Below are 12,608 nucleotides of genomic sequence, written 5' to 3'. Positions count from 1 at the left end.
ATATATTATATAAAATATATATAATAATATAATGAAATAATTTGATCGAAAGTACGAATACGAAAAATAATGCGTAATTAAAAAGATAACTGGAACGCGTGTAACGACTCGTCAACTGTATTGTACATTGTACGATGTTAGAACAACCATTGAACCAAAAGAAAACAAAGTTGTAAGTACTTCTGACTTTACTACATTATTCTCATTCATTCTATCGATCAGAAGGATTTTCGAAGAAATAAACAAATATATAATCGTATTATTATCATTTGTGCGAATATTATTTCGATGATTATACGTTCAAATATAATTCGATATCAAGCATTTATATAAATCAAAGAATATATTATCAAATAGATCACTATCTATTAATTTTACATTAAATAATTATTAATTATCTAATATATACAGATATATATATATATATATATATATATATATGTGTGTGTGTCTGTGTATGCATAATATATCAAATTAATTAATATATTAATAATACAATAACATAATATATGTATATGTATGTGTACATATAATGTTATATTTAATAATTATTACTGATATTTAATATTACATACCTCATTCTTCCAACAATAATTCTTTTCCAACAAACAATTAACGTCTTTTCTATTACCGATCGCGATCCTCACTAATTTGAAAAGAACAGGTAAGTATCTATATAAAATATTTTAAAGGAGTCAAAACTCGTGTTCTTATTGGCTGGAGAGTGAAAAATGGCTATCGCTTATTGGTCGATGAGAATTCCTACTTTTTACGTCGTCCAATAAGCGTCAACGTTACTTATATATATTATTTTTTATACTTACAAATATATTTCATAAATTATTATTTAACATTTTACAATTGTTTTTTTTTTCCTTAGTATAGAATATATCGAAGTATTAAAAAAGAATTTCAAACTGTAAACTCAATAAATATAGTATTCAAATATATCATATCAATGCATAAATTTTTACATAATAGGTAAAACACTATGTTCAACGGAATCGAGCATAAAAAATTAAATTTTTCTTTTTTTTTTTTTTTAAGTTCTGTTTCTTTTATTATAATAGAATATTAAAAGATTAATTAATAAATGAATTTAATCATATTGTTAATGTTCTGTTTCTTTTATTGTAATATAATATTAACGGATTAATTAATAAATGAATTTAATTGTATTGTTAAACGTTATTAATTGTAACGATAATATCTTTACGCACACTATCAAATACTCTTACCTTGTAAAAAATAAGAACCAATCATCTCAGTGGTCACGTGATCAGCCTCATTCGAAGTTTTACATTCAAGTCATGTAGACGGCGCTAGTAAAGATAGCGCGTGCGCAGCTACAAAATCTATATTAAAATGGAGGATAAGAATCAGGTCGTGGAGCGAGAGGCTAAGAAAGATGAAATTCATGAAAAAGATGGGCATTCCAAAAGGTACGTTATCAATCTTTATCATACGATTCGTGTGCCATTTTTTTATTTCGATTGCAACGTTTGTTTTCTTCGATCACTTAGAAGTAAAAATTGATGTGACGGCCGGTAGTTTTGCAGTCTGTATACTCAGACCTTCCAATGCAGCCTATAATTATTGATGATTAATATTTCAATAAAAATAATCCCTCCTTACGATATTATTTTGTCCTTCCTTCGTAAAACTTATTTTTCATCGCACAACTTTGGTTATGATTTATAAAGTAATAAACAAACATACGTAATTTTTAACTACAACATAAATGTTTTCCATTCCTATATCATTCGCTATAAATGAAAATATATAATTTTTTAAAACTGTACGTATAATTTAACAAATGTTGATTTGTTTACTTGCTATTAAATATCTCGTTTAATATCAAAATGTTAAATTCTATCTTTTCTGTCTAGTTCTAAGAAAAGGAACCGTAAGAAAAAGAAACAGCCAGTACATTCCACGAGTGAAAATCACAATAATGCAGGACACAGTGAAGAAAAAAATCTTCACAGTGCTTGCAATATCTCAATAAAGGAAATACAAATGGCTATGGAAGTATTTAATATGCAACAGAAGCCTGCCAAAACTCAAGAAGAAGCGATGCAAAAGCCTTATCAATTTTGGAGTACGCAACCAGTACCTAAAATGGGTAGGTTCGCGAGAAATGTTTAAGATTAAAGTAAGTAATTATATAAAATAATATTACGTCATCATAAAATTATAGATGAAAAAATTGTGTGCAATGAACCGATCGAACCTGACAAAACTTCTATAAGGGCAGAACCTTATTCATTGCCAGAAGGTTTTCAATGGGATACTTTAAACCTTGATGATCCTTTGGTATTAGCAGAATTATATTCTCTGCTATCAGAAAATTATGTAGAAGATGACGACGCGATGTTTAGATTTGATTATCCACCTATATTTTTGAAATGGTAATTATTATTACATATAAAATTTCTAGACAACAAAACAGATGATTTCTGAAATATTTATGAATTCTTAGGGCATTACAACCACCAGGATGGTGTAAAGAATGGCATTGCGGTGTTAGAGTCAGCAAAAGCGGACGTCTAGTCGGTTTCATTTCCGCTATTCCAGCTACTCTACGCATTTATAACCAGTTAGTATACAATAGTTAAATCTTATTTTTATTGTATTTTTTCTTTAATTCTTGGATTTATTATAGTACAAAAAAGATGGTGGAAATAAATTTCTTGTGCGTACATAAGAAATTAAGATCTAAAAGAGTTGCTCCTGTTTTGATACGAGAAATTACGAGGAGAGTAAATCTACAAGGAATATTTCAGGCTGTGTATACTGCTGGAGTTGTATTACCAAAACCAGTTGCAACTTGCAGGTATTTTATTACTAATAAACAAAAGTTTTTTTTTTCAAATGTGTACATGTACTTTATTTCTATGAATTCATATTCATTATTATGCTTAGATATTGGCATCGATCACTTAATCCAAAGAAGCTTATCGAAATTAAATTTTCTCACCTGTCGCGTAACATGACTATGCAAAGAACGTTAAAACTGTATAAACTGCCAGAGAACACCAAGGTGCCTGGATTTAGAAAACTCGTTTATACAGATATTCCACAAGCTCACAAAATTTTAAGCGATGTGAGTTTCACAATACTTTTCAATATTTTTTAAAAGTACAAAAGAAAAAAGAAATTTATATATATACATATACATATACCGTATGTTTCAGTACTTAGAAAAATTTGATCTGGCACCGATTTTTACAATCGAGGAGTTTCAACATTGGTTCCTTCCACAAAATGGTATGATCAATACTTTTGTAGTCGAAAATGATGGTAAAATCACGGATATGGTTAGCTACTATACATTGCCAAGTTCAATAATGCATCATCAAGCACATAAGACCTTAAAAGCTGCATATAGTTTTTACAATGTCTCCACCGTTACCCCTTGGCTCGAGCTTATGACTGATGCTCTTATATCGGCCCGTAACGTAAGTATAAACATCTTACCTTATTGTTTATATTTTATTATCGTGAAAATTGTTTAGAAGAAAATTTATTTTGCACAGTTGGGTTTCGACGTATTTAATGCTCTGGACTTAATGGATAATAAGGAGTTCTTGGAACCTTTGAAATTTGGTATTGGCGACGGTAATCTCCAATATTATTTATACAATTGGCGTTGTCCAAGTATGACGCCTGGAAAAATTGGTTTGGTGCTCCAGTAGACTTCTAGATCAACGTGTTGTTGACTAGAATATAAAACGATTGTAAGCTTGCGTGAGTGAAAGAAAAGAATGCAAGAGTGTGAGTGACGAGAAAGAAACATGGCAATATGAGATACACACGTAAGAATATAAACGACGAAAAAAAAAAAAAGAAAAAAGAGGAGGAGTGCGGAGCCTCTAATATTTCCGCGATTACAAAGGATAAAAAAAAAGCGAGCAAACGAACGTTAAATAACAGCGGAAGAAGAGGGAGGGTTGAATAATTACGTGTGAAAAATCTTTCGGGACTGTGAGTCGATCTCTCAGTACTTTCGGATATCATTCTTTCCTACGTCCTTGATACTCGACAGGACGAGACAGGGGCAGGGTCAAGATCGGTACGGTGTAGAGAAAATGTTGCATGCGCCAACGCGAGTGTATATACGTATATGTGCGTGATTCGAGCAATGTAGATAAGTATCGTAACTTTAGTAACTTGACCGACCCACGCAAAGGGTGAGAACATAAACAACTAGGATGCGATCTAACTTCTTCGAGAGAACTATGTTTCCTTTGCACCTTCTTGACAAGATAGATGATAATGCGTATGTCAAGGTAAGAATGAAAAACAAAAAAAAAAACAAAAAAAAAAAAAAGAATTACAATAAAATGAGATTCGTCGGCAAAGTATCCCTCTTTTCTCTTCTCGTTACCTTCTTTTTTTAATTATTTATTTTTCTTCCTTCTTTCTTTATCTTTCTCTTTTCTTATAATACTCGATAACAAATGTAAAATGTTTGGACATTAATACATGAAATATTTTTACCCGTAAAAACTACCCGTCCTTTTTCCGGTACTTTGCTTGATCGCTTTCACGGCCACCCTCTACTATCCGCCGACGATAAGATAGCTGCGAGAAGACAAAAGAATGGACGAAAAACGACTAGTTTGGAAACACGTCGATTGAACTCGAGATTTATCTGAATGTCGATTGTTCAGAATTATATCTATTTCTTCCTTTTTCTTTTTTAATTCCATTTAAAAGTATGCTTCACTTTTATTAGAATAAAAAGAAGAAAGAAAACATATTGCGAGTCGATCTCACGAGTAAACAATTAAAGTAGATCGTTGAATCAGCCGTATATACGATTTATATATTTCATTGATTTATCGCGGCATTATTGCACTTCTCGATGCATTATTTCTTTTTCTTTCTTTTTTTTTTTTTTTTTTTTCCCCTATAAAAATTAACTCGTATTTTATAATCGTGCAACAGGCAGATACACACGTGCACCCAAAGAGAAAACTATATAACTCATGGACACGCTCTCGCAGAGAGAAATTTTTCTTTGTAACTGCCGCTTTAGATAAAAGTACCCGTCTCGAAGAACTCCGACGGTCGACATGCAATGCCTTCTTCTCAAGATAAAAGAAACGAAACTATGTTTCTGTCACAATTAACTGACTTAACATTTGTATTCTATTTAGATAGGATGTTAGCAGGCACATCCTCCGACAAGTTCGTAGGCACAACAAACGTTAGTCACAAACGATAATAATCCACATCCGTCGATAAATATTTATTATCCGTAACGTGAAATGATGAAAAAAGAAGAAAAGAAAAAAAAAGAAAAGAAAAAGAAAATGAAAGTAAAAATTGTCTCGTCACATCCAAATTGTATTTCTATAAAATCTCTTAAACGATCGGTTAGATCGTATAAATATCGAATCAAATATTCAACGAAGTTTATTCGATTAGGATTATGTCAAACGCGTTATTATAAAGAGATAAAACGTGTAAGAAACGATACGAATGTTTTTGATTTGAATGAAATATAGAGTCTAACAAGGTGCAGATTATAAATCAAATCATGATATAAAAGTCGTATCGTTGATTATCTACCAACAAATGTTTTAAAAGGAACCATCGTTAAAAATTATATGATGTTGGAAATATAAAAAAAAAAAAAGAGAGAGAAAGAAGTCGCTTTAACCGATATAAAGAATACGAAGTAGGTAGTTTATAACTTCTTCGAATATTGTAACACGTGTAATAAACGGAGGAAAAGTACTTTTACTACTTCCGTGATATAGAATGCTTTATAATTGTATCGTGTTCTGCGGGTATCAAGTCAATATTAATATTCATGTCTTGACGTTTTATTTATCTAAGAAAATATTGCTGTTATGTAAGAAAATTTCTTACTGGGATATTTTTTTATTTTTAATAGAAACATTATAATTTGAAACTTTAACTGCGACCATTAGTTGACACATTTAATTTTTATTTCATCTTGTCACGTTATGTGTATATATATATATGTATATGTATATACACGTAACAGAGTTCACTTAAACACACTGTAAAGTATTCACGATAAGCGAGTATCCTTCGTTCGGTAATAATCCCCTTTAAATCGTGCGTGATACATAAAGTTATCTTATTTCGTGTTCCCGGTTATATTTACAATACCATTTAGATTCGCAGACATTGGCAGATTTGCAATTGCTCGATAATACAACGCAAGTATCATTGATACGAGGGTCATATTTTTGCGAACTCTTATTCCTTTGGGAATAGAAAAAGATCGACTTTAAACGATAAATTTGGATGCGGTTTATAAAAAGTGAGAGAATACGAGATAGAGATAGAGAAAGAGAAAAATGTGTTTTCTCTCGTTCAGAATATGAATAACCCTTCCGTTCTTTTAAAGTGTAACGAGGGTCACCCTTAACTAGACGTCGACGTATTATCGATAATGGAAAGGGAAAGGGAGAGAGAAGAGAAAGGAAAATAAAAAGATAAAAAAAAAAAGAAAACGAATGCGGAAACACGAAAAAAGTAACAATATCCCGAAGCAAGAGATAACACTTCGTGACATTGATAGAAGTATATAGGTGAGGAATACAAGAAACGATGCGGAATAAATAGTGGTCTGAAATCGAGCAGAATTCAGTTGCAATTTTGCTGTATTATCGTCGTTAACGTTTTTCTATAGATTAGAACGTATTACGGGAGAATCGCAAGGAAAGAAAAAAGGGAAATCGATCGATCGATCAATGGATCGTAATATAACACAAACGACGTGGAATTAAATAGAAAAAGAAAAAGGAGATATAGAGTATCTTTTAGAATTGATAACACATGAGAGACTCGTTTAACGAAGGAATAATTATCAGGATTAGTAGAATTGTTCTTACTAAATCATGCTGCTAGTGACCCTTTTTCTTTACTTACTTTATCCCTTAACGAACGTCAATTCAAATAGGTAACTATTATTTAATGAAAGAATAGAAGAAAGAGAAAAGAACGTAAAGAATAGTACTCGCAAATTTTCTTTTTTTTTTTTTCTTTTTTTCTTTTTCATTGAACTTATCTATCGAAGTTATATTATCATAATAGATCATTCTATGGATGACCTGGTTTTCCTCCAGCGTGATCAATCAATATGCTAATAACTTTATTTTAATCCCTTTTCCATAGACTGTTCGAAGGTAAAAAGTATAATTAAATTCTCTTTTGAATTAGATATAAAACGGGTTATCTGTTTTATTTTAGCTTTGGAATTTTATATCATATATCTACGGAATTATATATATATATATATATATATATATATATATATATATGTATATATATATATATTTAATATATAGAATATATAAAATTTATATATATCGTATGTATATTATATATATAGATTTATATATTATATATATAGATGGAGAAAGAAAGAGAAAGTGAAAGGATGAGTTCAAGTTCAAACACATCGGTGTATCTTATCTAATATGTGTCATTGTCCCTTGAATCAGTATATATCACCGATGATATCTCCCACTTAAATTTTTCAGGACGATTTGGCCGAAAAAAGGCTTTAGCATTTATTGGAACATTCCTACTCATTTTTGCCACAACTTCGGCGTCTATTTCAAGGAGTTGAAACAATTTAATATCAAATATAATTCTATGAACAATTTTCGCGGTGAAACGATATCACTTTTTTATGATCCTGGAAATTTTCCATCTATGGTGCTACTTAAAAATGGTAATACTTTACTCTCTGTTTTATCTCTATCTTAGATGAATTTAAAGGACGATATTCGTATTAAAGATATCTTTAAATTACTCTCTTCGATCGATTTTTGAAAATCTTATTAATTGTTTAGGCACATATGAGATAAGAAACGAAGGAGTTCCTCAAAAAGGTAACCTCACGATTCATCTTGAACAATTTACCAAAGAATTAGATGAAATATATCCAAAAAAGATCGCCGGTGGTATCGGTGTAATTCATTTTCATAACTGGAGACCAATCTTTCGACGCAACGTGGATAATTTGAAAATAAATAAGGATATTTCCATAGATCTTGTTCGTAAAGAACATCCAAAATGGGATAAATCGATGATCGAAAAGGAAGCGTCGAATAGGTTCGAAACATCTGCTAAAATTTTTATGGAAAAAACTTTGAAATTGGCGAAGGAAATTAGGAAGAAAACTGAATGGGGTTATCACGGGTATCCCCACTGTCTTAGCGGGTCAACTGATAAACCGAGCTTCGATTGTGACGCTCTATCGATGAGCGAGAACGACAAGTAAGAGATTAGAAATATTAGATTGGAATAAGTTTATCCGTTTTGTTCGATCCATTAATGATTATGATTTTATCAAGTCTATATTATTAATTTTTTTCTTTTTTCTGTTTTCTTTTTTTTCTTTTTTTTTCATTACGTATAACATGATAAATTTGTCTGAATAGTCTGCGCGTGTTTTCTATGATTTATCAGTACTCGAGCAAACGTTTTCTTATAAAAAGCAAACGGTCGAATACACGTGTATGATTAACAAGGTCGATGTCAATTATTTCATATTGAAAGATAGAGTATGTCAATAATTTTACTTCCTATCCTACGTTATCTAATCGTTCGTTAAAAAGATCATACTTTTCTTATGCAGGATGTCGTGGCTGTTCAATAATCAAAATGTACTTCTACCATCCATTTACTTAAAAAATGTTCTGAAACCAGATGAAAAAATTCACCTAGTGCAAGAACGATTGAAAGAAGCTATAAGGATCTCGAAAAATTTAAAACATTTACCTAAAGTCTTACCTTATTGGTGGTACACGTATCAGGATAAAGAGAGTATTTTTCTTACCGAGGTTAGTATTATTTTATTTGGAAATTTAGAGCATTATGCTGTCCAAAGCCAAACTTAAACGAGTCCTCTGTTTTTAATTATTAAGGATTTTATACTTTCTGATATTTCATTTCTATATTCTCATAGGCCGATGTGAAAAATACTTTCAAAGAAATTCTTACTAATGGTGCTGATGGTATCATTATATGGGGTGTTTCGTACGAGTTAACCGATAGAAAAAGATGTGAAAAATTGAAAGAGTATCTGATGAAGATTTTAGGACCAATTGCGTTTAAAGTGACAAAAGCTGTCAAAGAAAACACACCGTTAAACTTTTAGTACAATCTATAATCTCTTGGTGTAATCCGTGATAGTGATCGATTTGTTCAATGATGTTCTTTCGAAGTACTATTGATACGGCAACGATACTATCATATTGAAAAGTCTTTTCACAAATAAACAAACAAAAAATTATAATTTACAAGTTCGCAACGTTAACAACCAAAGAAAGAAAATAATCAATGATCTAATTAGTAGAAATAAACATATACCAAAGAATCTAATTTCTTTGCAACCAAAACAAATAAATGCATTTTTTTCGCGTTAGAAAGACAATCCTTTAAAGTAAAGTTTCAAGTACAGTAATATTCTTCGTTACAATAAATCCGAAAAAATCAATTCAAATTAAAAAGAATTCTAGAAAGAGGAAGAAGAAAGACGGAAATAAAAAGTACTATGTTTGAGCGTAAAGTCATTAGAATTATTTAACCATTAAGGAGTTTGGATCTTTGTGACATTTCCTATTCTCCATTTTTGTTACCTTTTTCTTCTGCTTTTACTTCTCTTCTTCCTCTTTTCCATCTTTCTCTTTTGTTCTGCTCGTGTCCAGGTAGCAAATCGAACGAAGCTTACAGCAAACGTACTTTAGCACCAACAGACGACAAGTTTTACTGGTTCGAGCTGTAAGGTCTCAGATGATTTTTTTTTAAAGTACATACGACTACATCAAGTAAGTAAAGGTCTCTTTTGCTCATGGACGATCCACCTTTTTATCTCTCTCTTTCTTTGTCCCTCCTTAATTTTACCGACAATCTCCATCTTTCTCTGTTTTGTAACGAGAATACCACGAGAACTCTGATAGCAAAGGAAAGAAAATAAGAAAAAGTAAAAATGATGGTTATTAAAGTAACTAGTAAACATGTACGTAATTTTTAACTGCAATTAAAATATAAATTATTTGCTAAAACTACGGATATCATTTTTGTCTACGTATTATTAAATATCTTGTCTGTTATCGAAACGTTAAATTATTTCTCTTAGGTTTGACATCGTAAGAGAACGAAATAGCCGGTATATTGTACGAGTAAAAATTGAAATGATACGGTGAAGAAAAAATTTTTAAGTTGTTTGTAATATCTGCAGAAAGTTATGATACAAATGGCTGTCAAAGTGTTTCTAATATGCAATAAAAGCCCGCAAAAATTGATGAAGAAACAATGGGAGTCTTATCAATTTTGGAGTAACTACTCAAGATCATTTCTGCTATCAGAAAACTATGTAGAAGTCGATAATGCAAAAAAAAATATATATATATAGTTCGTTATAGTATTTAAGAATATTTAACCTGACAACGAGTTTTACAATCGTAAAAGTTGTTCGCAAGAAAAATTATTTTACACAGTTGGGTTTCGAAGTATTCAATGTATTAAATTTAATGGATTGGAAATTTCGAAATTTGGTATTGGCGATGGTAATCTCCAATATTACTTATACAACTGGTGTTGTCCAAGTACGATGCTTGAATATTCCAGTAGATTTTTAAATCAACATGTTGACTGAAATATAAAACGATTGTAAGCTTGCATGAATGAAAGAAAAGAATGCAAGAGTGTGAGTGACGAGAAAGAAACATGGCAATATGAGATACACACGTAAGAATATAAACGACGAAAAAAAAAAAAAGAAAAAAGAGGAGGAGTACGGAGCCTCTAATATTTCCGCGATTACAAAGGATAAAAAAAAAGCGAGCAAACGAACGTTAAATAACAGCGGAAGAAGAGGGAGGGTTGAATAAATACGTGTGAAAAATCTTTCGGGACTGTGAGTCGATCTCTCAGTACTTTCGGATATCATTCTTTCCTACGTCCTTGATACTCGACAGGACGAGACAGGGACAGGGTCAAGATCGGTACGGTGTAGAGAAAATATTGCATGCGCCAACGCGAGTGTATATACGTATATGTGCGTGATTCGAGCAATGTAGATAAGTATCGTAACGTTAGTAACTTGACCGAGCCACGCAAAGGATGAGAACGTAAACAACTAGGGTGCGATCTAACTTCTTCGAGAGAACTATATTCCCTTTGCACCTTCTTGGCAAGATAGATGATAATGAATGTCATGATAAGAATATCAATGTCAAGATAAGAACGAAAAAAAAAAAGAAAGAAAGAAAAGAGTTACAATAAAATAAGTTTCATCGGTGAAATATCCCTCTTTTCTCTTCTCCTTATTTTCTTTCTTTAATTATTTATTTTTTCTTTCTTTATCTTTTATCTTTCTTACAACACTCGATCACAAATGTAAAAGTTTGGACGTTAACACATGAAGTATTTGTATTCTTTCAAATTACACGTCCTTTTTCCGGGACTACGCTTGATCGATCGTACGACCACCGTGAATTATCCACCAACGATAAGATAGCGGTGAGAAGATGAAAGAATGAACAAAAGACGACAACTTTGAAAACGTCGACTGAACTCCGACATTTATTTGAATGCGATTGCTTAATTTAATTTATTCTCCCTTCTTTCTTTTCTTCTTTTTCAATTTCATTTGGAATCAAGGTTCGTTCTTATCGTGATAAAGGGAAGAATACGATTTATGTTTCATTAATTCAATGCGCCATTATTACGACAAGTTGACACTTTATTTTTTCCTTTTATAAAAATTAACTCGTCTTCTATAATTGCTCAATAGGCAGATATAAACACACACACACGGAAAGAAAAAACTGTATAACTCACAGACACGCTCTCACAGAGAGAAATTTTTCTTTGTAACTGCCGCTCTAGATAAAAACGCCCGTCTCGAAGAACTCCGACGGTCGACATGCAAGGCCTTCTTCTCAAGATAAAAGGAACGAAACTATGTTTCTGTCACAATTAGCCGGCTTAACATTTGCATTCTATTTAGATAGGATGCTAGCAGGCACACCCTCTGACAAGTTCGTAGGCACAACAAATGTTAGTCTACACCGATAATAATCCACATCCGTCGATAAGTGTTTATTGCCCGTGCCGTCGACAAAAATAAAAGAAAGAAAAAGGGGAAAAAAAAAGAAAGAAAAATGTCTCGCCGCAACCAAATAATATCTTTATAAAATCTAAGAAACCGATTGATCAAATCGTAGAAATATCGAGTATTATCCTATCATAAGAATAGTCGACGAAGTTAATTCAATTAAGAGTATGTCAAAAGCGCTATTATAAAGAGATAAAACGTGCAACAGACGATACGAATGTTTTTTACTTATTGAAATATAGAGTCTAACAAGGTACGGATTATAAATTTAATTATAGTATAAAGTTCGTAACGTCCATTATCTACCATCGTGTATTTTGAAGTGACCGTCGTTAAAAATTATACGACGTTGGGGATATAAAAAAAGGAAAAAAGAAAAAAGAAAATGTCGCTATAACCGATATAAAGAATACGAACTACGTAGTTTATGACTTCCTTGAACACTGTACTACATGTAATAAACGAAGAAAAAATATTTTTACTACTTCTA

The 12,608-nt window shown here is 31.4% G+C and overlaps 2 protein-coding genes across 4 annotated transcripts; both read left to right on the top strand.

Annotated features, from left to right (window-relative positions):
• The first annotated feature begins 1,310 nt into the window (after positions 1 to 1,310).
• On the top strand, positions 1,311 to 12,602 carry LOC127067701 (glycylpeptide N-tetradecanoyltransferase 1). 2 transcript variants are annotated; one of them, XM_051002967.1, is made up of 8 exons: positions 1,311 to 1,442; positions 1,890 to 2,125; positions 2,201 to 2,411; positions 2,483 to 2,599; positions 2,666 to 2,836; positions 2,926 to 3,106; positions 3,198 to 3,461; positions 10,497 to 12,602. In XM_051002967.1, exons 1-8 carry the CDS (start codon positions 1,366 to 1,368, stop codon positions 10,635 to 10,637), a joined length of 1,398 nt encoding a protein of 465 aa, XP_050858924.1. In that variant the 5' UTR covers positions 1,311 to 1,365; the 3' UTR covers positions 10,638 to 12,602. The 2 variants fall into 2 exon arrangements, with proteins under 2 accessions (XP_050858924.1, XP_050858916.1); XM_051002959.1 differs by lacking the exon at positions 10,497 to 12,602 and adding an exon at positions 3,540 to 4,364.
• LOC127067713 (inactive hyaluronidase B) lies at positions 4,146 to 10,312 on the top strand. 2 transcript variants are annotated; one of them, XM_051002987.1, is made up of 5 exons: positions 4,146 to 4,292; positions 7,530 to 7,723; positions 7,845 to 8,271; positions 8,633 to 8,837; positions 8,963 to 10,312. In XM_051002987.1, the coding sequence occupies exons 1-5, from the start codon at positions 4,273 to 4,275 to the stop codon at positions 9,152 to 9,154; spliced, it is 1,038 nt and encodes a 345-aa protein (XP_050858944.1). In that variant the 5' UTR covers positions 4,146 to 4,272; the 3' UTR covers positions 9,155 to 10,312. The 2 variants fall into 2 exon arrangements, with proteins under 2 accessions (XP_050858944.1, XP_050858937.1); XM_051002980.1 differs by lacking the exon at positions 4,146 to 4,292 and adding an exon at positions 6,601 to 6,946.
• Positions 12,603 to 12,608: the final 6 nt, after the last annotated feature.

The sequence above is a fragment of the Vespula vulgaris genome, chromosome 1 (assembly GCF_905475345.1).
Source record: "Vespula vulgaris chromosome 1, iyVesVulg1.1, whole genome shotgun sequence".
Classification (NCBI taxonomy): domain Eukaryota; kingdom Metazoa; phylum Arthropoda; class Insecta; order Hymenoptera; family Vespidae; genus Vespula; species Vespula vulgaris.
This window is presented reverse-complemented; position numbering and strand designations above follow the sequence as displayed.